The sequence below is a fragment of the Peromyscus maniculatus genome, chromosome 15 (assembly GCF_049852395.1).
Source record: "Peromyscus maniculatus bairdii isolate BWxNUB_F1_BW_parent chromosome 15, HU_Pman_BW_mat_3.1, whole genome shotgun sequence".
Classification (NCBI taxonomy): Eukaryota; Metazoa; Chordata; class Mammalia; order Rodentia; family Cricetidae; genus Peromyscus; species Peromyscus maniculatus.
Genome location: NC_134866.1, coordinates 591,305 through 613,753, shown reverse-complemented (window position 1 = coordinate 613,753; position 22,449 = coordinate 591,305). Strand labels below are relative to the sequence as shown.

At 42.5% G+C, this 22,449-nt stretch overlaps 1 protein-coding gene across 1 annotated transcript; it reads right to left on the bottom strand.

Moving 5' to 3' along the window:
• Positions 1-849: 849 nt before the first annotated feature.
• Positions 850-22,446, bottom strand: Trip13 (thyroid hormone receptor interactor 13). Its single transcript, XM_006990018.4, has 13 exons — positions 22,150-22,446; positions 21,073-21,238; positions 17,366-17,495; positions 14,722-14,777; positions 13,990-14,080; positions 11,901-11,973; positions 8,731-8,794; positions 7,897-7,983; positions 7,536-7,642; positions 6,401-6,554; positions 3,802-3,914; positions 2,917-2,986; positions 850-1,764 (listed from the first exon to the last, which is right to left on the bottom strand). Exons 1-13 carry the CDS (start codon positions 22,239-22,241, stop codon positions 1,669-1,671), a joined length of 1,299 nt encoding a protein of 432 aa, XP_006990080.1. The 5' UTR covers positions 22,242-22,446; the 3' UTR covers positions 850-1,668.
• Between the last annotated feature and the right edge of the window lie 3 nt (positions 22,447-22,449).

Here is a 22,449-nt window from a genome sequence, read left to right as displayed (position 1 = left end):
TGGGCATGATGCTATATGCCTTTAATCATAGCACTCAGGAGACAGATCTCTGTTAGAGGCTAGCCTGGTCTACATTCTGAGTTCCAGGACAGCCAAACCTACATAGTGAGATCCTGTCTCAAAAAATCAAAACCTGGAAATAAAAGTCTAGGAAAACCCTGCTTTGGTGTAACCTTGTGAAAAGTTTTGAATATATATTCATGAAAATGATATTTTCTAATTCTGTGTTTTTGTATCAAAACCATGCCATTTTCTTTTGAAATGACAATTTTCTTTTTCAAGAATTTCTGTAGAGTTCTTGTTAACTTTTTTTTCTTTCCAGTTTGTTAGAGGTTAACTTCTAAAGTAAGAGAATGGTTTAGAAGCATTAGTCTTTCGTAAGTCCATGAATGAGAATAGTCAGAACAACAACGGACAACTTCCTCCCAAAAAGAGGAAGAATACTGGGAATCATGAAACAGAGTAATTAGCTGGAACCCCTGATCCACAGATCAATGGAAAGGATGCATAGAGAGCAGCAGGAAGAGGCCCACTACCCCAGCCATAGCTGTCCCCAGCTTCCCAGGGGAAAGTGAAGCCAAAGCCCTCATGGCAGCCCCAGGAATCAAAGAGCAGGGCTCTGCTTTCAATGTCTGTGTCAGGAGGTAAAGCTGAGTTGATAGGCAGTAGCCATGGCCTGTGTTGTCTCAGAAGTACTCCTCCTAAACCTGACTGGCAGGGTAGGCGTGCTCCTGCCAATGACACAACTATACTGTGAGGTCCTTGGAACATACCAGATTTAATGTGTATGAATACACCAGTTATTATTAGTAACATTCTCAGCATTTGAAGCAGATATCACAATAAAAATGAGAGCATTCTGAAAACAAGTTTAATATTTAAAAAATTCTATGACAAAGGCAGGATCCCCTTTAAAAGTGGCTTCATGTACAAAGCATCAATGTGAAAACTACTTTTAGCAGAAGATGAAGTAAAACATGATATTTTGTGAGGTGCAACACTTACTGACTTATTTTATATTTGGCAACATGAATTTTCACATGAAATATGAATAATATTACCGGAGAAACAAAATACTGAGCAGAAATTTTCATATATTGCCTGCTTCACTTGACCATACAAAGTATGCACTGCTCCTGTGAGCATGACATCTGATCACTGTCAAAGAAGTCCTTACCTGCAATCCTCTTCTCAATTTCTGTATCATAGGAACATGGCTTTCTCACCCATTACATAGCATCTTGTGCTAACTGAAGCAGGCTCAGGCCAGAAAGTATCTGCTCCCTTCCAGCTTGAGCAAAGGATCTTTCAATGCTGTAACTGTGTACTTACTTAGCATCTCTCTTGTTCTTGTTTCTTGATCTCCCTTTATTTTAAACAAATTTTAACGTCTTGTGTTCTGACAGGCTAGAGTCAGGATGGTAATCAATATTTAGATGGGTCTTTACATAGATCCAAACAGAATTTGAACTATCATTTAAAAATAGTGAAAAAGATAGGCAGTTTGTCTTCAAATATGCATTGTAAAATAACACAAACAGTCCTTCTCTTGACATCTGCCTGGCTTGCAGACCTACACGGTTTAGTGTAATTTCAGATGCATATTGTGAGGTAGGTGGTGCCACCTACTAGCTGTCCATTGAAAACCACAGATATGGATGTCTGAGATCAAACATAAGCTGAAAGCTTCTTTTTCTCCTCAAACTGCTTGTCCACCGCCATAGACAGGGCCTGGAGGAAACCCTCAATGGTGACACTGGGAGCCTGAAAAGATACATGGTCATTAATGAGTGGACCTGGGCCTTAGAAGGGCTACCTGGCAGCTACCATCTATATATTTGTAGAGTTAGGAAGAGAAGCTCAGCTCTATGTGGGCTAAACAAGCCCACGACCTCTCAGGCCCACAACAGGGCACCCAGATGTGGTTTGTAAAAGAGGATGTAACTTGTTGTTTCCTATGGTTAGAAAAGGCTAGCAGAGTAGGCAAGTGAGACCAGCAGTCATCCATCTGCTAAAACAGAAGAGAATCTGTTTAGAAGAGAATGTAGGGCCTCAAGGCCTGATATTTTGGAACTTTTCCCAGAGTTCACCCAATGTCCAGGAGTTGTGAGGCACAACACTGCTGCTTTATAACCGAGAATCACTATACAGCTCAGCACCAAGCTCTCCCCTCTGTGTCAAGCACTCATACTCATGGTCCATGGGTGTTTCCTTGGTACTGAAGACCACACTTAGCATAGCAGATGCCACTGGCCAGATAGAATGCCAGATAATGAATTTAAGAGAATTGTGTGGCTGATGAGCTTGTGCTGGGGGCCTGGCACTGGGAAAGTAAGGGAATGACTCCAGGTCACCATTGTTTGTAAACAGAACCCAGCCTCATGGGGCACAAGTACTGAGGAATATGAAGTGGGCTTTAGACACAAGTTTCCAATGCACCACAGAGCATATATTATTACACACATATATATGCACTTAGGAGCAGACACCTTGAAGAGCCATTTCTTCTCAAGTACCCACTGCCTATGATGGATAGTGTTGTCAACTTGACAGTCTAAAATCACCCGGGAGACAGGCTTGTGGGCATGTCATTATCTCGATTATATCAATTGTGGTGAGAAGACCTGCCCACTCCATTGGCATCACTCCCTGGCTGGGGTACTGGACTATATAAATGGAAAAGGAAACTTTTCTGCTTCTTGACTGTGGACCAGCAGCTTCAAGCTCTTGCTGCTTTGACTTTTACACCATGATGGTTTGTACTGTGAGCTAGAATAAACTCTTTCTCCCTTAAGTTGCTTTTTAAAGAGTATTTTACCACAACTAAAAAAGAAACTAAGACCCTACCCCAGAATCCTGTGAACAGTGTGGAGGAGGGACCTGAATATCCACTACACAGGGCCAAAGGAAGCTTACCTGGATGTAGAGTGCATGAGCCAGGAAAGGGAGTTTCCTCAGGACCCGGCCACTGAGGCCCTCACTCTTCCTGTATAAAAATAATCACATTCATGGATGTCAACTTCATACACAAATATACACAATTCAGAGATAATTGCTCTTTCCAGCTCAAATGCTGGCCAAGGCAACCTAAAAGCACAAGCCTCTGTGTACAGTCTTGGCCTCAAAGACTGCTGTCCTCTCTTCTCCCCAACATGATCATCTTTGGTTCCTGCTCCAATTAAGACTCTAGGACCAAGTGCCCACGTGGGAGCATCAGGTGTAGAGTAAGACACTGTGGCACAAAGCTGCCAGCAGAATCCCCAACCACCCACTGTGCCTTATGTTTTACAGAAATATCTGAAGTGTACTTCTCCTCATTATTTAAGTCTCCTCTCTAGCAACACTGCATTCTTCATGTTAACCTTTCACTGGAAATCTTCCACATGCTTCATGGCTTCTGAATAAAGTCCAAATTGGCCAGAAAGTGAGGTTCACAGCATGGTCACTCTGCCTCTCCAGCACTACCACACTGATCTGTGGGGAATACTCCATGAAGATGGCTGCCAACACATTGCCCAGCAGCCTCCTGATGCTCTGCAATTGTACATATAGCCTGTCTTTTGAGGCTCTATGTCAGACTCTTACCTGCCCTTCATCCTACCTTAATCACCGACGCTACTTCCTTCCTCACTTTCTTCCTATGAGTTGCAGGCCTCTGCGGCCCCTGCCCCTACTCATGCCCACTTTGGCAGTGTCTGACAGCTCACCTCCAGAGCCCTCTCTGGCCCCCAAAGGAAATCACAATACCTAGTTACCTCAGCAAATAATTTTTCTTAGGTAAAAAATGACAACAGTTTGTACCTTGAAATTTCACTCAAAAGGAGGCTCAACTTTGACACATTATTTTCTATGAAGCCAATCATTTCCAGCTCTCGGAGGGTCAGCAGCTGCTGACGAGGATATATGATCTGGCACTGTGAAACAAAGGCAGAGTAGTTATGACAGAATCCACAAAAGACAAGGTACAGGCATCAGGAGCAAAAGAACTATCAAAAAGTTTTCAAAATAATCACCCAAATACAGGCACTAGGGAACTTTGAACTTTTGTCCCCAACATACATACCTATGTTTCTTCAAAGATCAGGATGTAAACAATAAGGCACAGCTCAGAAACCAGCAGCAAACCAGATGCTGAGTTTTTAGCCAAGCTATTTCCTGGCTACATGTCAGAGCTTGGGAGGAATGGGTATGGGGGAGTGATGGGTGGTACTGAACTGCTGCCTTAGTTCTAGGAATGCAGAGCCAGGACCACAGCTGTCTTCAAAATAACAGTCTTGGTTTGCTCTTCAGTTATGACTAGAATGACGGACAAGGCAGTGGTTCCCGACTCTCCCTCAAGGAACTGCACTGAGCTGTCCGAGTGGCACTGACTGCTTCCACAAAACCTTTTTCTGTATAATTTGGAGGTTTGTGGGTAAACTAGGACACAGGTTTCTGTTCAGTATTCTTACCTCTCTGCATAAGTGATTCTTTCAGGTCCCCAGAACCAGTGAATTTATATAGGTAGGCACACATCACAAGAGCCCAGATTGCAAGCTCCTGACAGAGTGAGACTCAATTACACAGTATCTGCCTTCAGGACCAGCCTAAGTCTCATTACAGTGTCTGAATCTCTTGTTCTTTCTTTGCATATGCATGTGTATGTGGCTAGAGGCTGATGTCTTTCTCAATAGGTTCTCACTTGAACCCAGAGCTCACAAATTTGACTAGTTAGCTATCCAGATTGCTCCAGAGATCTCGTCTCCATTTCCTGACTCCTGGGATTACAGGTGGGTTTGCCACATTTACGTGGGTGCTGGGAATCTGAATGCTAGTCCTCGTGCTTGGGTGGCGAGCATTTTATCCAATAAACCATCTCCCGAACTGTATCTTAAGTTTTCACAAAATAACCAAATAAGAAATTGGCCTCAGCTCCCCCACAATCTGTACCTCTAAGCTAAACTTCAGAACATTCCAGATTCATGTTGTAAATGACAAATGTCCCATTATGAGGGTGAAAAGACACACCAAAAGCATCTTTGACTTCAAACATATCCAGCATCCTCACTGGACCTGCCTCACGCTAAGTAAGCTCTTTGGCAGTACAGCAGCTCCACAGAGGCCCCCACCCTTCTTCCAGATACTAAAACTAGACAGGATGCCAATGCCAGAACAATGCTGACTTGAGCACCCTTACTGGGCTCCTGGCTGAGCTGGCTCCCTACTCCTGCCCAAAAGTGACCATGCCATCCTTGGTGAAGACAGCAAGGCCCACTATTTTATGAAGTGTCAGGCAGTCGCTACTGGATATAGGACAATTCCACTCTGCTGACGAGGGGCAAAGATTCTACCACAGCAATCATTATAAATCTCTGCCTATTGGCTTGGTTGGTTACTGCCCTGGTTCCCTAAATTCTATCCTTAAAAGAATGTTCTTGCAGCATGAGCTGTCAGATGCAGGTCTGAGAACCCCAACTTTCAGTCAGTCATAGTTCTGTGAACTATGACCTTCAGTTAGTATAATCCATGAACTAAAACCTTCAGTCAGATGATACTCTGAAAACTCTGGCCTTCAGTCAGCATAACCTGTGAAGCAAGACTTCCATTGTCCTTTGTATAGGCTAAGACTGGCCACTTTTATAGTCCATGGTAGGCTCAGAACCAGGATGTACCTAATAGTCTGCCTACAACCCTTTCACTAATCTTCTACACAATGGTACCTTAAATACTGAAGTGTTAATCATACTGTACCAAAAGAACAGAAACATTATTAAGAGTGTGATATAGCCGGGCGGTGGTGGCGCACGCCTTTAATCCCAGCACTCGGGAGGCAGAGGCAGGCGGATCTCTGTGAGTTCGAGGCCAGCCTGGGCTACCAAGTGAGTCCCAGGAAAGGTGCAAAGCTACACAGAGAAACCCTGTCTCGAAAAATTAAAAAAAAAAAAAAAAAAAAAAAAGTTTAAAGCCGGGCGGTGGTGGCGCACGCCTTTAATCCCAGCACTCGGGAGGCAGAGCCAGGCGGATCTCTGTGAGTTTGAGGCCAGCCTGGGCTACCAAGTGAGTTCCAGGAAAGGCTCAAAGCTACACAGAGAAACCCTGTCTCAAAAAACCAAAAAAAAAAAAAAAGAGTGTGATATAATGACATACATACATAAAAGTGCTATACAAAAAAAGGCATTATTTTATAGGCTAATTCAAAATTTGGATTTTTTTGTTTGTTTTTTACTTTTACAGGAAATAAAGATAAAAAATACTGAGTAAACAGGCAAATTTTAGATGCAATACAACTATAATTTTCAATGTGAGATAAGATGCCTATAATAAAATGGCTTATTGGAACTAGTGTGCATTAAGTTATGCTAATTAACTACCAACATGTACAAACCTAGTGATGGTCATGAGTGAAAATAAACAAAGGTACCTTCATCAGTTCTTCTAAACAAGAGAGGTAGATTCTGAAGATGGCTGCTGTAGAGGGGGGCCCAATGTATTGTTTGATGTCAGCTCTGTCCACAAAAGCCACATCAATCTTCTCAGTGATGTTGGATGTGGTCAGAATCACCACATTGGAATGCCTGTTGTAGTGAACAGGCAAGAGTCAGGCACAATGGACTTTCAAAGCCCAGTTCTGTTCCACCCTATTTGACAGGTGCATGGGTAGGAGGAACAGTAGGTCTGTAAGTAGAAGAGCCTATTCACTTTATTTTGGTAGCTGTGCTTCATGTCAGAGTAACTCCCTAACACAGCTTTCATATTCTGTGAGCCCTGATCTCTAGTCAGGTCTTCTGGCTTGCAGCAGGTCTATGTCCAACAGACACTCCCAAGGCATTTGCTTCTAGAAAGCTGTGGTATACTCTATTGGACTTGTTGTCTCACCTCCTTCAGCCCTGGGGCAGATTTCACTTTGTGCATCTCTAACTACCCACTAAAGGGAACCTGAGGCAATAGAGACCATCAGCCTTGAGTATAATGATGGCAAAAGGGACATCACGGGGAGGTGTCCTTCTGACCCCACATGACCTTCTAACTAATGGGAAGGGGATGAGTGCTTCTTCTGGCAATGGGGAAGGAAATCAACATAATGGGGTACTCCAGGCAGGCAGGCAGGCAGGCGAGGAAGATCATAAGCATTATAAGGGATCCTAAGCAGGCAAGAGAGAAGCCCAAGAGGGGACCTTGGAAAGGATAGTGGAGAGTCTATCAGTATGACCGAGATCCTGGGTAGTGAGGTAGAGAACTGACCAGTTTAACACAGGACCTGGGTAGAAATGGTTTGAGACTTAGTATTTATCTAGAGCGTCTATCTGGTCTGTGATGGGAACTTGGCACAAAGAACTGGGAGTGATACTGGAAGAGAGGGTGGTGAGGGAGGGTTTCAGACAGGCCATGAAGGAACCTCCCTTGGAGACTGTAGGGAGATACTGGCAGCAGAAGCCAAGGTGAGGGAAATGACTATAAAGTTATCAAGCTGCTTGAGAACAAGATCTAAAGCTATTTGATCATCATACTTCTCTATCACTACTCGTGTGCACTCCCACTGTTTATCTCATTGTTACCTTTTGATCTGATCAATTTGAGTTAAGACAGCATTGACTACACGGATAGCATCTGATGGCTCTGCACCTGCCCTGCAAGCATTTCGAGCAGCTGTGAGACTCTCCACCTGCGGGGACAGAGGTCAACAGGTCAAAATGAGGAGTAAGTGGCACTTCACAGGCAGCTATGGATTGCATCAACTGATAGAATATAAAAATTGAATGCATCTATGTGTGCCACCTGCTCCAGGAGCTCAAGGCATGCGCCACCAGGAAAAGATCCACAGGAAAGAGCTTGCAACACAGCTGACCAAGTGAGAGGGATCAGGCACTAGTAGCAAGAGGCAATTCAGGCAAAGACTAGCTACCTGTGAGTGCCTACCTCATCAATCAGCACAAACACCAGCGCTTCCTTATCATCAATCAAGTCCTGAATCTTCTGGAACATCCTAGTTACCAACTTGCCACTCTGAAAGCAAAGCATTCTTATTAGTGGTACCAATTTGTAGTCAACTGTTACAGGAGCATAAAGGCACCACCACTGAGATGGCCCCTCAGAAAACTCACAGCATCAGACAAGATCTGAGATGGCTTTAGTGATCAGCACAAATGCTACTGCTTTCTAGGAAATGGAGACCTGAGACTGTATCTGTTATTGTTCAGGGTGGCATAGTGTAGTGACCCCACTAATGATCATGTGTGTGAACTTACTCCCCTGGGAACAAGACAAACCCCTGATGGCACACAGAAACTGATGAGGAAAGATTATAGGCACATTATTCCCAGTTGCCTACATCACCTACCACAAGAACATTCTGAAACAGGATGCCTTGCTTTCCGGGGTTAGGAGCATCCACAACATTGTACTGGGGTACCCCCTCAGTTCAGATCCAGAGTGCATGAGCTGCTTGGCAAAAGGCACAGTCTAAGTGAGACCACAGATTTAGGTATTTGTTGAATGCCCAGTGGGTGTCCTGCCTTATCCAATCAGAGGTCTGGGAAATGACCTTGGAGAGTTTCTTTTTTCAATTTAGACTGCCTCCAAATCTACCAGCTCTGGAGTCCATCTCTGATCATAGTCAGGTATTTTGTTGACTTTCTCATTTCACCTACTTCTTTCCAGAAGCTTCTGTGTTTGGAATGCTTGGTCAAGACAGAAGACATTGTTTTCTAACTATGGCTGACAATATCAATAGTTAAAACATTCAATACTTACTTCTGAAAACCACTTAGAAAATAGGCTGTGGCTGTTTATTTCAATCAATTGGCCATACCGGTACCTGGTAAGAAAAGGTAAGGAAACTACAATTAACACACTGCCTTTCACACAACATCCTCTATTGCCCACATTCTGAAAGCAAACTCCCACTCTTAAGATATGCAGCTCCATATAATTAATAATTGTAGAAAACCTAACAGCATGCAATTATCAAGTCCAGCTGACAGTAAACAAGTTTTCCCATATCCTCATTTGAGTCAAATAGCAAAAACTCTCATTTTAATCTGCTTATAACTTTTATTTCCAAAACAGCACATAAAACAAAATAGAAGCATCAAGAAATTTTGGCAGAATCTACACATTTTTTTTCTTCCACAAACCCCAAAGTGTGACAATTCCTTTTCCCACAGACTCAAGCCCTGAAGTGCTCAAAAGGCCAAAAAACACTAATGCTGCTGACCAGAGAAAGTCTAAAATGGCACGACCCCCCACTCAGAAATCGTACACACTCAGCCTCACTAAGCAAGGGGAGAGGAGGAAGCCCCTAAAACTAACACACACACTGTCTCTCCTTTTGAAATAGGGTCTATGTAACTCCGACTGCCCTAGAACTCTCTATGTAGACTAGGCTTCCCAGAACTCTTTATAGCTCACCCACGTCACAGGTCCACAGAAGAATTTCTTGCTCTTAAAAAGTACCACTAGCATTCTATTTTAAAACCATAGCACTAACTACTTTTACTTCTTACAAAGTGCAGAGAAGGGTGTTAAAGACAACATGACAAAGTAAAGAGACTGGGGTGAATATTAAATAACATTAATTATAAAGCACTGTATTTAACAGAATGAGGAGTAACAAATAATTGCAAACGTATATATGTGTGCATGTGTGTGTGTGTGTGTGTGTATCCACTTCTAACTCACAAGATAAACACAAATTCCCACATTTTTCTAAGTGAAAGATTTCTCCTAAGAATATTTTGCTTCTCTAGTGTTCTAGAAAGTTAGAGGCCTTTAAAGAAAAGATGCAATTAAATCTATCAGAACAGGGCCAAGTTGCTAGACATAACTGGTCAAAATAAAGTACTCTCATATACCAGTGAATCTCATAGGAATCTCAATTCACATTGGAGTAGCAGAAGTCCAACTTACCCTGTTTAGGCAATGACAAATTAAGACAAAATTTAAAATGTGACATTTGGATGTTGTTAAACATACAGGATGTCGATGAACAGACAGGCAAAGGTGACTCCCAAGGGAAATGCTCTAAGAGCTAAGCTAATCTGTCCATCCAGACTTCTTCCAACTATAACCCAAGGAAACATAGGCATCATGGAGCTGAGGAAATCAAGGCTGGTGGTTAAGAAGAGGTCCTGAGGCTGCAGACAGAGTTCCACAGGGGAAGGAAAAATGAAGAAATACATTCCTGAAACCAGCATGGGACCCTGTGAGCAGGGAGAGTCCACGAGGCTTGAGGGCCCTTAAAGCTCATACAAGCTAGAAGAATCCAAGCTCCTATGGCCCAAGTAGAGAAAGCACTGTCTCAACCTTCCAGGAACTCGTAGGTAGAGCACAAGAGAACACACCAGGACAAAGACAAGACTAAATAAACCCAAACCCTTTCCCCAGAATGCTGAATACAAACCCCAGAAAGACACACTATATTATAAGTACTTGAAAAGGCTACCAGAACCAAGCCAGCAGATTTAAAAGGAATATGTAAAAACCTAGATATTCCAACCACAATGTTTAGTATTTATGCAAAAAAAACACTTGCATGCTGAACTGGTTTTTTTTTTTTTTTGCCCCATCATTGTGACCCAATACTTGACAAGAAACAAGTTGGAGGGAGGAAGGCACTACTTTTGCTCACAGTTCAGAGGAATACAGTCCATCATGGTAAAGAAGGCATGATGCAGAGTGGCTTGGTCCACAGCATCAACCGGAGCAGAGGAAGCAGAATGCTACCAGTCAGCTGGTTTTCTCCTTTCCCCCTTTTATTCAGATCAGGACACTATCCCGTAGGATGGTGTCACCCACATTTAGGGTAGGCTTTCCTTTCTTTGTTAAACTTCTCTGGAGACTCCCTCAAAGACAGAATGACAATTGTGTCCTCTAGATGACTCCAAATCCATTCAGACAAGACAATGAAAACTAAACACACATGCCAGGAAGAAGAAACATATGGTCCATAACTAGATGAAAAGTCAGTCAACAGAGATAACAATGCAACTGATAGGCAAGATCATTAAAAAAGCCATATATACTGGTTCAGGACTTTAACAAAAACATATGAAGGAAAGAAGAGGAAAAAAAAAAGAACCAAAAGGAATCTTCACAGAAAGAAAATAAACTATGAGAAAGAAAAGAACTACTGATTGGGAGTAAAAGCAGTCTAGACACTACAAAAAAAATCCATGGGCTTAAGGGTGTAGTAACAGAAATTGTTTAAAATTAAGTGCAGATATTTTTTAAGATGAAAAAGGGGAGCTGAAGAGATGGCTCAGAAGTTAAGAGTACTGGCTGTTCTTCCAAAGACCTGGGTCTGATTCCTGTACCAACATGGCTGCTCACAACCATTCAAACTCCAGTTCCTCGGGATCTGATGCCCTCTTGGCCTCTTTGGGAACCAGGCACACTTGTGGTACACAGACATGCAGGCAAAACACCCATACACATAATAAAATAAAGTATTTTTTTAAATAAAAAGTTGAGATAAAAGGGTAAAGTACATGGGTAGTCTGTGGAACAAAACCTATGAGTCTAACATGCTGAAGAACAGATTCCTAAGTAATGAGTAATCACCACACAGTCTTCAAATGTGGGGAGAACCAAGACGCTAAACAGACAGAATTCAAGGAAGAACAAGTAAGTTCACAGGGACATCAAAGTTCCTTTCCTAGTAAATGATAAGCAAATGAACAGAAAATCTGCACAGTATCTAGACCTGCCACCCATGAGCAGAAACACCTTTAAGTCCACTAGGACAGTGCCAGGCTGCCACCATTAGCCTCAGGGTACTTTATTAGACTGAATCAACCCTGCGGCATACAGAGGAGTGAACTGCCCTATACCTAAGGAGAGGAACCCATGAGTAACTGAAAATAAAAGTTTCAAATATTACAAATCCTGTGCTTGTTGCTCTCCTCTGCTGTCACTAAAGTTACCTGCTTGACAGTCTGATGGTCAGTTTCTGTGCTAATGCCTTACAAAGCGATGTTTTTCCAGTTCCTGGAGGACCTGCAATAATAGCCAAGAAAATATATTCAAGCCAGTGCTGTAGTATTACTTTTAAACATAGTTAAGAACTACTGCTGTTATTATTACAAGTATTAATTGTTAAGTGATAGCTTAAAAGTGCGAGGATCTCACTATATAGCCCTGACTGGACATCAGTAATACAGACTCTCCTATTTCTGGTCTCTCAGCTGACACACTGCTTTCTGGCTCCTAATTTCTCTATGCATACTGAATATATACCATTTCTGGTCTACATCTTAGTGACACAAGCCCTTGTCTCCATACTTCCTCACTGTACTTTTCAAAGACCAAATACACCTTTCTCAGTAAATGGAGAAAGAAGAAGAGTACCATCTCAGGACCATTACTGCAGTGGCATCTTCCACTGTTGATAACCCAAAGGAGGCCTGTATCCCACATAACACCAGAAGAGCAATACCAGTTTAGATCCAGGATGTCACTTACATTCATTTGTTAAAGGTCTGGTCCTCAGTGATGTTATGGGTGATTACAGAAAATGAGAGGTGAAGTGAGATTTTAGGTCATTGGGAGTATGCACCTGAAGGCGACTGAGGGGCTTTGGTCTCTTCCTCTTTTTCATTCAATCTTGGCTACGATGTGACTGCTCTCCCATGTGCTCCTCCCATAATATGATTCACCACAGGACCAAAACAGCACAGCCAATTAATCATGGGGTGAACCTCTAAAACTGTGAACCAAAATACATTTTTTTCCTTATTTGAGACAAGGTCTCACTTTGTAGCCCTGACTGGCCTCAAACTTGGAGATCTGCCTGCTTCTTCTGCTTTCTAAGGACTGAGATTAAAGGCCTACTCTACCATATCCAGCTTTTTTTTCTTTTTAAGATTTATTTATATTTTATGTGTAGAGTGTTTTGTTTTTACCTACATGTAAGTGCACCATATGCATGCAGTGCCCTCAGAGGTCAGAAGAGGGTATCTGATCCCTAGGAACTAGAGTTGGAGATGGTTACGTGCTGTGGGATGATCTTTCTGTATGCTGCAAATATGTGTTGCTATGATTGGTTAATAAAGAAGCTGCTCTGGTCTATGGCGAGTCAGGTTATAGCCAGGTGGGAAATACAAGAGACATGAAGAAGAAAGGCAGAGGTGGAGGAGATGCCAGCCTACTGCCCAAGGAACAACATGCCAGCAGACTGGTAAGGCCACAGCCATGTGGCAAAACATAGATTAACAGAAATGGGTTAATTTAAGGTAATAGAGGTAGCTAGCAAGAAATGTAGGCCATTGGCCATACAGTTTGTAATTAATATAAGCCTCTGAGTGATTATTTTATAAACGGTTGTGGGACAGCAGGGTTGGGTGGGACCAGAGAAACTTTCGGCTACAGTTGTGAATTACCATGTGTGTGCTGGGACCTGAATCCTAGACCTCTGCAAGAGCAACAAGTTCTCTTAACTACTGAGCCATCTTTCTAGCTCCTTAAATGACACTTTAAAAAAGATCTTGGGAAATCTCACAATTATAATTGGCATAAACAGGCTAATTATCCTAAGCTTCTCCTTTGCTATAATGTGGGTACTGTCTTGATTTTGTTCCATCTCTGTGCAGTGATGAGGGTGGGGTGGGGGTGGGGTACAAATCAACAATATTTCCTTCTAAAAAGGACCTGACAGAATTTCTTCTTAAAGCATGGCTTCCGTAGTTCACACTCACGAAGTGAAGCAGGAACTATTACATAGAAAAGGGAGACTTGTTCTGTCCTAAGCAATTATGTTCAGCTGGGAAAAACAGCCAATAAATTTATATAAAAAAAAAGTTAGAAGGAAGCAAATAATTTGCCTTCAAGAGAAAGTCGACTAACAAGTTTGCCAGACTTTAGTGAATCGAATCAGTGCCATAGATATGGAATATCCAAGAACAATTCTGACTCTTTCAGAAAATAAAGAGCTACAACATTGTAGAAGGAACTGATATAAATTACATGTCAACTCCAGGCCATTCACTCTGTCACATGAAAACCCGCCCACCTCACCGTGCAGCAGCACCACCCGGTTCCAGGTGATCAGGTTGCTGTCCACATTCTTGTCTGAGAACAGTAAGGTGGTCATCACATAATCAAGGAGCTAATATGGAAAAGCAGAAAGGCAGATAAGGCACCTGTAAGATGAAGGTTCCCAAAAGGATGCTTCAAAGGCCTGTTTCTGAACATAAAAGGGGCAAGGCCATCATGGCCACCCCTGAAAGGACTGTCATCTCAGGACACTCAGAGACCATCTCCCATCAGTGGCTGTCATTCTAGAAGGCATCTTTAAAAGGTAAGAACGTAAAATACTAGTTGGTACCATTCTAAGAAGAGAAACAAAGGAATTACTTTTACTTAGAATGACAACATCCAATAAGATGCCCAAGGTATTTATCAGATAGAAAACTTCCTCCTTGAAAACAACACAGCAGGTAATGGGGTATGCACACAGCACATTTGTCAGAAGTCCAATAAGTGCCTTCATCAAGTGACAGTTTTCTAGTTTGTCCCCAAAAGGGCTCAGAGGAAGAATGAAACTCAAAATAAATTCTTATCCTCTTCTAGTCTCTGACCATTTCCTAAAGGATCAGTTTTATGCTAAGGAACCTCTGACGGATTGGCATTCAGGATGTGGACCACTGGTAGATAGGACTTCCAAAAGCCCACCTGAATCAAGGGACATACATGGAGGCTGGAGAGTGAGGCAGTAAGTACATTCTGAGAAAAAGTACAGCAACTTACATGTGATTTGACCTCCACGTCATACACAAGGCTGTCCCAAAGCCCATGGAATTCAGCTGTCAGAGAGAATAAGACAAAACCCCAGTTTTAGGAAGACCTTGAGCCCAGTGTTTTCTACTGCTTCCAACTGCAGAGCAAGACTGATATAGCAAATGCACAGTTTTTTACAAAGTTCAACTTTTCTTAAAATTACAGATCCAAAATAAATGTCAGTCATGTAATTTTGACAGGTAAGTGAAATAAAAGCTTTATTCTTACCAAGCTCAAGCCTGTAATCCCAATGACTTGAGAGGCTGAGGGAGGAGGATCACATGTGCAAAGCCAGCCTGAGTAACTTAGTGAAATCATATCTCAAACAAACAAAAAAAGTACAAAGAGGACCTGGCATGGAGCTCAGAGGTAGGCTGCTCATTGTTTATGTGAGGCCTTGAATTCAATCCCCAAAATAAGAGAGAGAGAAAATGAATTACTCTTCATGTTTTGGGGACTAGTGCTTTTACAAATGAATTCTCCCTATCCCTATTGGCTAACTTTCATAGTGCTACAAGGTTCTAAGCATGCTACTGCAAAAGAAAAGTTATCAATAGTCTTACACAGATGTGAACCCTGGAAGCTACAATAATGAATGGTCTGACAAGATATGCTCATTGGTGCATTAGTAGACTAAATATTATGGGTGTAATCAACCATTTTCTGATTGGATTTAAAGCTCACACCACAGGATAGTATTCAACCCTGGTATCATTAACTGGACCAAAACTCCATGGCTACCTAGGCTGTAGGCCCTATGGGAGATCTAATACTATTTGTTAAAAAGACAGTAATAAACTGCTCCCATACCCCCACCCAGTTCTTCTCTTTTACACTCAAAGATTAGTGCATCTTTCAACCCCCATCAGAGAAGCTTCTTTTTGTAATAGATGTAATCTCCATATAGAGGCAGATAACAGGTGAAGGTGAAGAATAAGAGACTGTGGAGTTCTTAGCTCTAAATGGGACATCTATATCACATATCTCACTCTCAGGCTTAGGAGTCAACAAAGAAGCGGCATTTTTTTATTTTTTATTTTTTTATTTTCAAGACAGGGTTTCTCTGTGTAGCTTTGGTGCCTGTCCTGGATCTTGCTCTGTAGATCAGGCTAGCCTGGAACTCACAGAGATCCACCTGGCTCTGCCTCCCGAGTGCTGGGATTAAAGGCGTGTGCCACCACTGCCCAGCAGAAATGGAAAAATTTTTTAAGAGCTAGAATTAGTGGATGTTGCAGCATAACAGTATTTGCTGGACACGGCTCATGAGACTCCACCCCTATCTCAGGAATTACTGGCAATTGATGGCTACTAGGGGAAGGAGTCAATTTTCTTCAGGGCTGTAGGCCCTTCCCTGCTCCAGCAGCTATCTCATACCCATGCACATACAGGCAGCACAAGTACATTCAGTGGGTTAAAGATAAAAAAGCACATGATGTTGGAAGACAAAAATGGTGGTGAGGATGGGGAGGAAACAGAGGGAAGAGAGTGGGAGTTGACTTGATCAAAAACCATTACATGCATGTATGAAATATCCAAGCACTAAAAATATTTTTCAGGAAAAAATTTTCATTGTTTCATTATTTTCAATTTTGCATTTCTGTTATATCCTTTTGCTTTCTCTGGGTTTATTTTTTTTTTCTCATCAGTTTCCTCTTTCTAGAGGAAAAAGCCCAGGCCATTGGCCTAAGACATTTCTTATTTCAAATGCAAGCCTATATATTTCCATAAATATTGGTACACTGTATTTTTTTTCATCAAGTGCTGCAATTTATATTTACTCTTAGACTTGCCTTTGAAGATATTTAAAGTGTATTTTAGACAAAAACACAAATGAGCTCCCCCTACATGGCAGAAACATAAAACTTTGGTAACTGAATTAATCCCTGGGCACCATTTGTTGGAACCTAGTAGCAAAGTCCTCAGAGAAGCATTGATTGTCTTAGGAGGTCAGGACTGACCAGTAGGGGAGACCAGTTGGGCAGGGATAAGGAATGCAAGTGACATCCTTAGTAGACACCATCTCTGAGGAGTCTGTCTAAAGGAACAACAGTCTCAGCCCAGAAATGTGTTCCTTCCTTTGCAATCACCACCAATCAAATCTGTAGTATTCCCTAAAGGCCCACATGCTAAAGGCTTGATCATCAACATGATGCTACTGGGAGATAGTGGAGCTTTAAAAGATAGGGCCCAGAGGGAGGTCTAAAACCATGTCCTTGAAGGGGATAGTGGGATACGTGTCTCTTGCTCACTCTCCTGCATCTGGCCATGAAGAGAATAGGATTCCTCTGCCACCCTCCACTCCCTTAATACAGTGCTTTGCCTTGCAAAAGGCACAAAGCAACGGAGCCACTCCTTTGTGAACTGAAACTATGAGCCCAAATGCTTCTTACGCTAATTGTCTCAAAGATTTATTATAGTGATGGAGAGCTAACACAGTGATACCTTTTCAAACATTTCATAAGGGATAAAGCATCCTAAATCTTATAAAACCAAAGAACCAAATTTTCTCACTAAGTAACTTGACACTAGGTGACCCAAGTATGACTTAATCTTCTGAGTCAGGCCTTCCTTGGCTGCCTCCCTCCACCACTACCCAACCATCAGGACCCTGTACCTGCAGGCAGAACCCAGTGACTTGCTGCAATTATATTTTCTGTTTCTTCATCCAAATTTTCACTGGTGGGGCCATCTTCATTCAATTGGAAGATGTGAAGTTCAATGGTGCATGCACTCAAATCAATGGGCTGTTGATGAGGTAAAAAGTAAACACATCTACGTAACTCAGAACACCTCCTTCTTTACTACAATTGTTTGTGTATGCTGAAGTCCAAAATAAAGACCAAGGCATACTGCTATTAAAAAATCAGTTCTCAGATTAGATGAAGTCTAGCATTTCATTTCTGATCTAGGATTGGCTCTTAAGGTGTTTATCCATTTTTCCCCTCTGAGCTCTTGACCCGCCCCCCCCCACACACACACCCAGAAACATGGTTTCACTAAGTAGGGCTATCTGCTGCAAGCCCTTACACAGTTCAGGCTGGTCTCAATGGAACAGAGATGGAACTACTGCCTCACAAGTACTGGGATTAAAGAGGTATGCTCCACCATTCCTAGCAAACCTAAGTTTAGGTGATTTTTTTTTTAAACATTGAAAAGTAATGTGTGAGGAAAATGCCAACATTTATATAAATCTATAACCAAACTCAGAGATAGTACAATTACTCACATGAGCCTGAGCAGAAATGGCTTTCCATACAGTGTCCTTTCTATTTCTTTTTTTAGTAAGTTATCTTTATGTTTGTCCTTCATTTAGAATGGTTAAATATCTTGTTTCCCCTCAAAATCAGAGTACGATTCTGAGTTTCAAGATTAGAAATAAAGTACCACCTCACCATGACATCATGTCAAAACACAGGATACGCAGGAAGTGACTGATGACTTTAGCCCTAACCAAGGGCATGTTCTCTAGTATGTCCACTGAGAAATTAATGATATCTTCCCTTTTCTAATTTACCAGTTTGAAGTGGAATACTAAAGAAAGTCCAAAGTAGAGGAATTTGATAGGTGGGAGGGACTAAATGCTACCTCTTGAAGGGAAGCCACAAATATTTTATGTGTAAGTATCCTACAAAAAAATATCTGTATCTTTCCCTCATTTGTTTATTTGTCATTTACTTGTATCACTGGGGCTTTATATTATTTTGGGTCATGATTCAAAACTACATTATTCACTGCTACTGTCACTGTTCTAGATTTGGATACTAGAGAAAATTTAGATTTGCCCTTGTTTTCATGTGACACAATCTCATCCTGTTGCTTAAATTTGAACACCTTGTTCTGTCACTGCAGGACAATCCAGTCTAATTTTGTAGTGTGCCTGCCTGACTCTAGATGTAACTATGTAACCAAGAAACCTAAGTATCTAAGACTGGACAATACCCAGGACATATCAGTGGGAAGCCGAGCCTCCACCCCCTCCTTCCATCGACAAGACAGTCATTATGAGAAGGACTCAGCAGGTCCATGGAGACCTGAACTCCCACCGCATCAAACAGCATCAAAGGGTCTGGAAGGGCCTTTCTTTCTTTCCATCTATTGAGAGTGGCCCAATGGGGGCTTACTTAATCTTACGCCTCATTTAGAGTTAAAGAGGCTATGCCAATCTGTGAGATAAAGGCCATAGAGCTAGGGTGAAAGAGATCTGCATTTTTACCTTAGATCTTAAAATTACAGTGTGAGCCAGTACCTTACTTTATCATGTCATACCAATAAGCAGGAAAACAGTATGAGTTAGAAAAGTCAACCAGCAATTGAACCAACACACACACTGAGGTGAATGGTATGTTGTCTGAAAGTTAATGGCTACTGTAGTCTTATAAGATGGTCTATCTGTGTTATCTATCCCTTAAATCCCTAGGGCTACTTAGTAATTCATTAGACTGGCATTTTTAATATAAATGATCATGCTGTGTTTTCCTTCTGAGTGGGTTCTAAGTTTATAGACATGACAATAGTTGTGTTTTGGGTCTTCTCTGAGACCTTTATAATGAACCAGATTATGGTCAATGACTCCTCTGAAACTGAGGAAAAGATAGGACTAGAAGAATTTCTAAGCTTTGGGCAGGTGTTGGACAAAGAGAATATTATAGAATATTTGGTTTCCATTAAAGTGACTGAAGTGGCAATTAAGAGAACTTTGTTATGAGAGAAAAAGAGAATGTGGTCTGTGAAATATTCTAATGCAACCTAACTACTAGTAGCTCCTTTAATTGATGTCAAAAGATCCAGTTAAGCATCTGAGATATTTTAAGTAATTTTATTGGATAGGCTGTTTCCTTGACCACGACTCAGCTCCCAGACTAAATGCTTGGTAAAAGTGCTGCTGTGACTGGTAGACTGCAGGGGTCTGGAAACCACACACAGTTATCTAACTGGACCTTTATCTACTTATTAAAAAAATGGAGACATTTAAAAAAAGGGGGTTATTTTATTTTTTACATGTATGAGTGTTTTACCTGTGTGTGTGTGTGTGTGTGTGTGTATCTCTGAAGTTAGAAGAGGGTATCAAGTCCCCTAGAACTGAAGCTATGGATGGTTGTGAGTCACCATGTGGGTGTTGGGAACTGAACCTGTGATCTCTGCAAGAGCAACAAGTGGTCCTAACCTCTGAGCCATCTCTCCAGCCATAATGTGGAGACATTTTAGATTACTAAGTAGAAATCTATTTCTTCTTTTCAATGGCAATATCATGTTTACTGTATATGTATCAAATCTGTTTCATCAATCTGATTGATAGACAAACTATCTCAGAGTGTTGGCTAGCAACAATGTGCAACATACATTTGTTCACGTATGAATGGAAGTGCCTCATTATCAGGTAAGAGAAATTCCTATAGGTGACTCTGTAGCCCTAGCCAAATCAAGAATGACATCAGATTTTAGTATTGATAAAAGTGGACGATACCCAAACATTAGTCTTAGCAAATGAATGAAGTCTAATCATGTAGCCATGGCTGGCCTTGAATTCAGAGATTCTCCTGCCTCTGCCTCCTGAGTACTGAGATTAAAGTCATGTACCATCAAACATGGCAGAAACAAAACTTTAGGCCTAGGGCTCACTTTTCAAAACCAATTTCCTATTTTATTTCTATTTACATATTTATTTTCTTTCTACAATACTAAAGACTGAACTCAGAACCTTGTGCAAACTAGGCAAGAAATTTACCACCGGCTACATCCCAGCCCTCAAAATTAGTTCTTTATAAGGCATGGGCCATATAATGCTTACTGAAGCTTCTTAGGGATACATTCCCAGATGTTTTTAGAGATAGACTGTCCTAGCGTATCAACATTGTCAGCACAAAGCGCCCAATTTCCCGTAAGTGAGATCAGAAGACAGTGGGTAAGTCAATCTGTATATGAGATGAGGAGCTTTCACAAAGCAGGCCCATCTCATTTCTGTAACTTCCACACAATCTACTGCAGGGAGTCCTAACACACTCCTGAGCACACCATGACATCTGTTCACGGACAGAGGGGAATTCAGGTATTCAGGTACAGTCTGATATTCTAAAGCTCTGTACTCCAACTCTCAGACTGTCACTCTATCTGTTCCCAGCTCTGTCCAGAGCACCCGGACACATGGTATCCTTATTCTAGCACCTAGCTCCAGGACACATAGCTAAGGATTATCTAGTCACCAAAATCCAAAATGAACAGATAGGTAAAGAGCCTGCTATCAATGTCAATATTAGTTATTTGTGACAATTACCTCATACTCCCTAAGGGCTCAGTGACCAGCACTGTGAGCTAGGAATTTACCTGAGGGTCTTTGGCCTTTAATTCTGTGTCAACAATAGAAACAGATTGAACATTTCTGGTCAGAAAAGGCTCATCAAACTCGGTCCATGTGTAATCTCCAAACACAATATTATGCCTGTTGAGCAGTTTGTGAACACTCAGCTTTATGTCTTCTTTTTTTGCAGTACTAGAAAAATAAATAAAACATACATAATATCTTAGTTTAAAAAAAAAATCAAAACCAAACCCAAAAAAACCCCACTAAAGTATAGCCAGGTGTGGTGGGGCATGCCTAAATCCCAGCATGCAGGAGAACTTGTTTCAAAGAGAGAAAGGAGAAAAAAAAGCCCAACACACACACAAAGACATTAATCAAGATCAGGCTGACAGTGAACGATCTACTGTAGGGATCAACCTGGGCCTGCAGTCACACCACCGGCCACCCTCAGCTCATTAGAAAAAGGAGGTGGCACTAGTTCTTGACAAGCTACTATGAAGATTAATCAAAATTCAGTGTTTGGGACAAACCTGAAACATGATGAGCATTCAATCCACATCAGCAGCCACTGTTAAGAAGGGCTGGAAGTGCAGAGCGACGGGTTCTAACTCGGAGTATGGGATCTTTGTAACAGGAAATCTACCACCAGATACAGGCTCAGTCAACTAAATACGTATTCACCTCCGTGCTCTGCTGACACTCCACTCTCTTGCACCCCTGACTTGGGAGATCGCCGCTGTCCCTCAGCAGGTCAGTCCTACTACAGTCACTGATAGACTCTGCCCACAGGCCTGTCAGCGGAGAGCTGTGAGGTCCTATTACTGGATCATGTGGGACGGCGGTAGGGTCTTGATGGGACATGCGGGGCTGTAAGGGGTGAATCTGAGTAGTGCGTGGTGGATAGAGTCTTTGCAGGGCAAAGTGGGATCATGCAATTCGGGTCGACTGCGGTATGTGTGTGGGGAAGTCATGTCGAATCATGATGCGTGGGCTCAAGTCAGGCTGCTCCCGTTCTGTGAAGTGGGGCCGTTCGGAGGCACGCGTGGCGGGGTCGGGCCAGGTCGCGGCCCGCGTGCGGGGTGGGACTCGGCAGAACTCACCTGCTGCTGCGCTGCAGTACCTCCACATGGACCGCGGGCGACTCCACCACACAGGGAAGCGCCTGCTTCAGGTCGCCCACCGCCTCGTCCATAGCGCGGCCGCGGGGAGCCGAGGGGAGGCGACCGGAGTGAGGCCGCGGTCGGCGCCCCGCGCCCCGGGGAACAGCCTCCTCAGCGGCAGGAGGGTACGCCGTGGCTGAGCCCGGGTCTGATCCACTTCCGTCGCCCGTGCCGCGTCGCGCCGCGCCGCGCCTCGCAACCCGCCCCGCCCCGCCCCGCCGCGCTTCGAATCTGCCGCGC

Coding starts and splice junctions, on each gene's coding strand:
- Trip13 (XM_006990018.4), bottom strand. CDS start 22,241: ATGGACGAGGCGGTGGGCGACCTGAAGCAGGCGCTTCCCTGTGTGGTG. Junction 7,643..7,896: donor TGTTTGTGCTGATTGATGAG/GTAGGCACTCAC, acceptor CTGTCCCCGCAG/GTGGAGAGTCTCACAGCTGC. Junction 1,765..2,916: donor CTCATGCACTCTACATCCAG/GTAAGCTTCCTT, acceptor GTATCTTTTCAG/GCTCCCAGTGTCACCATTGA.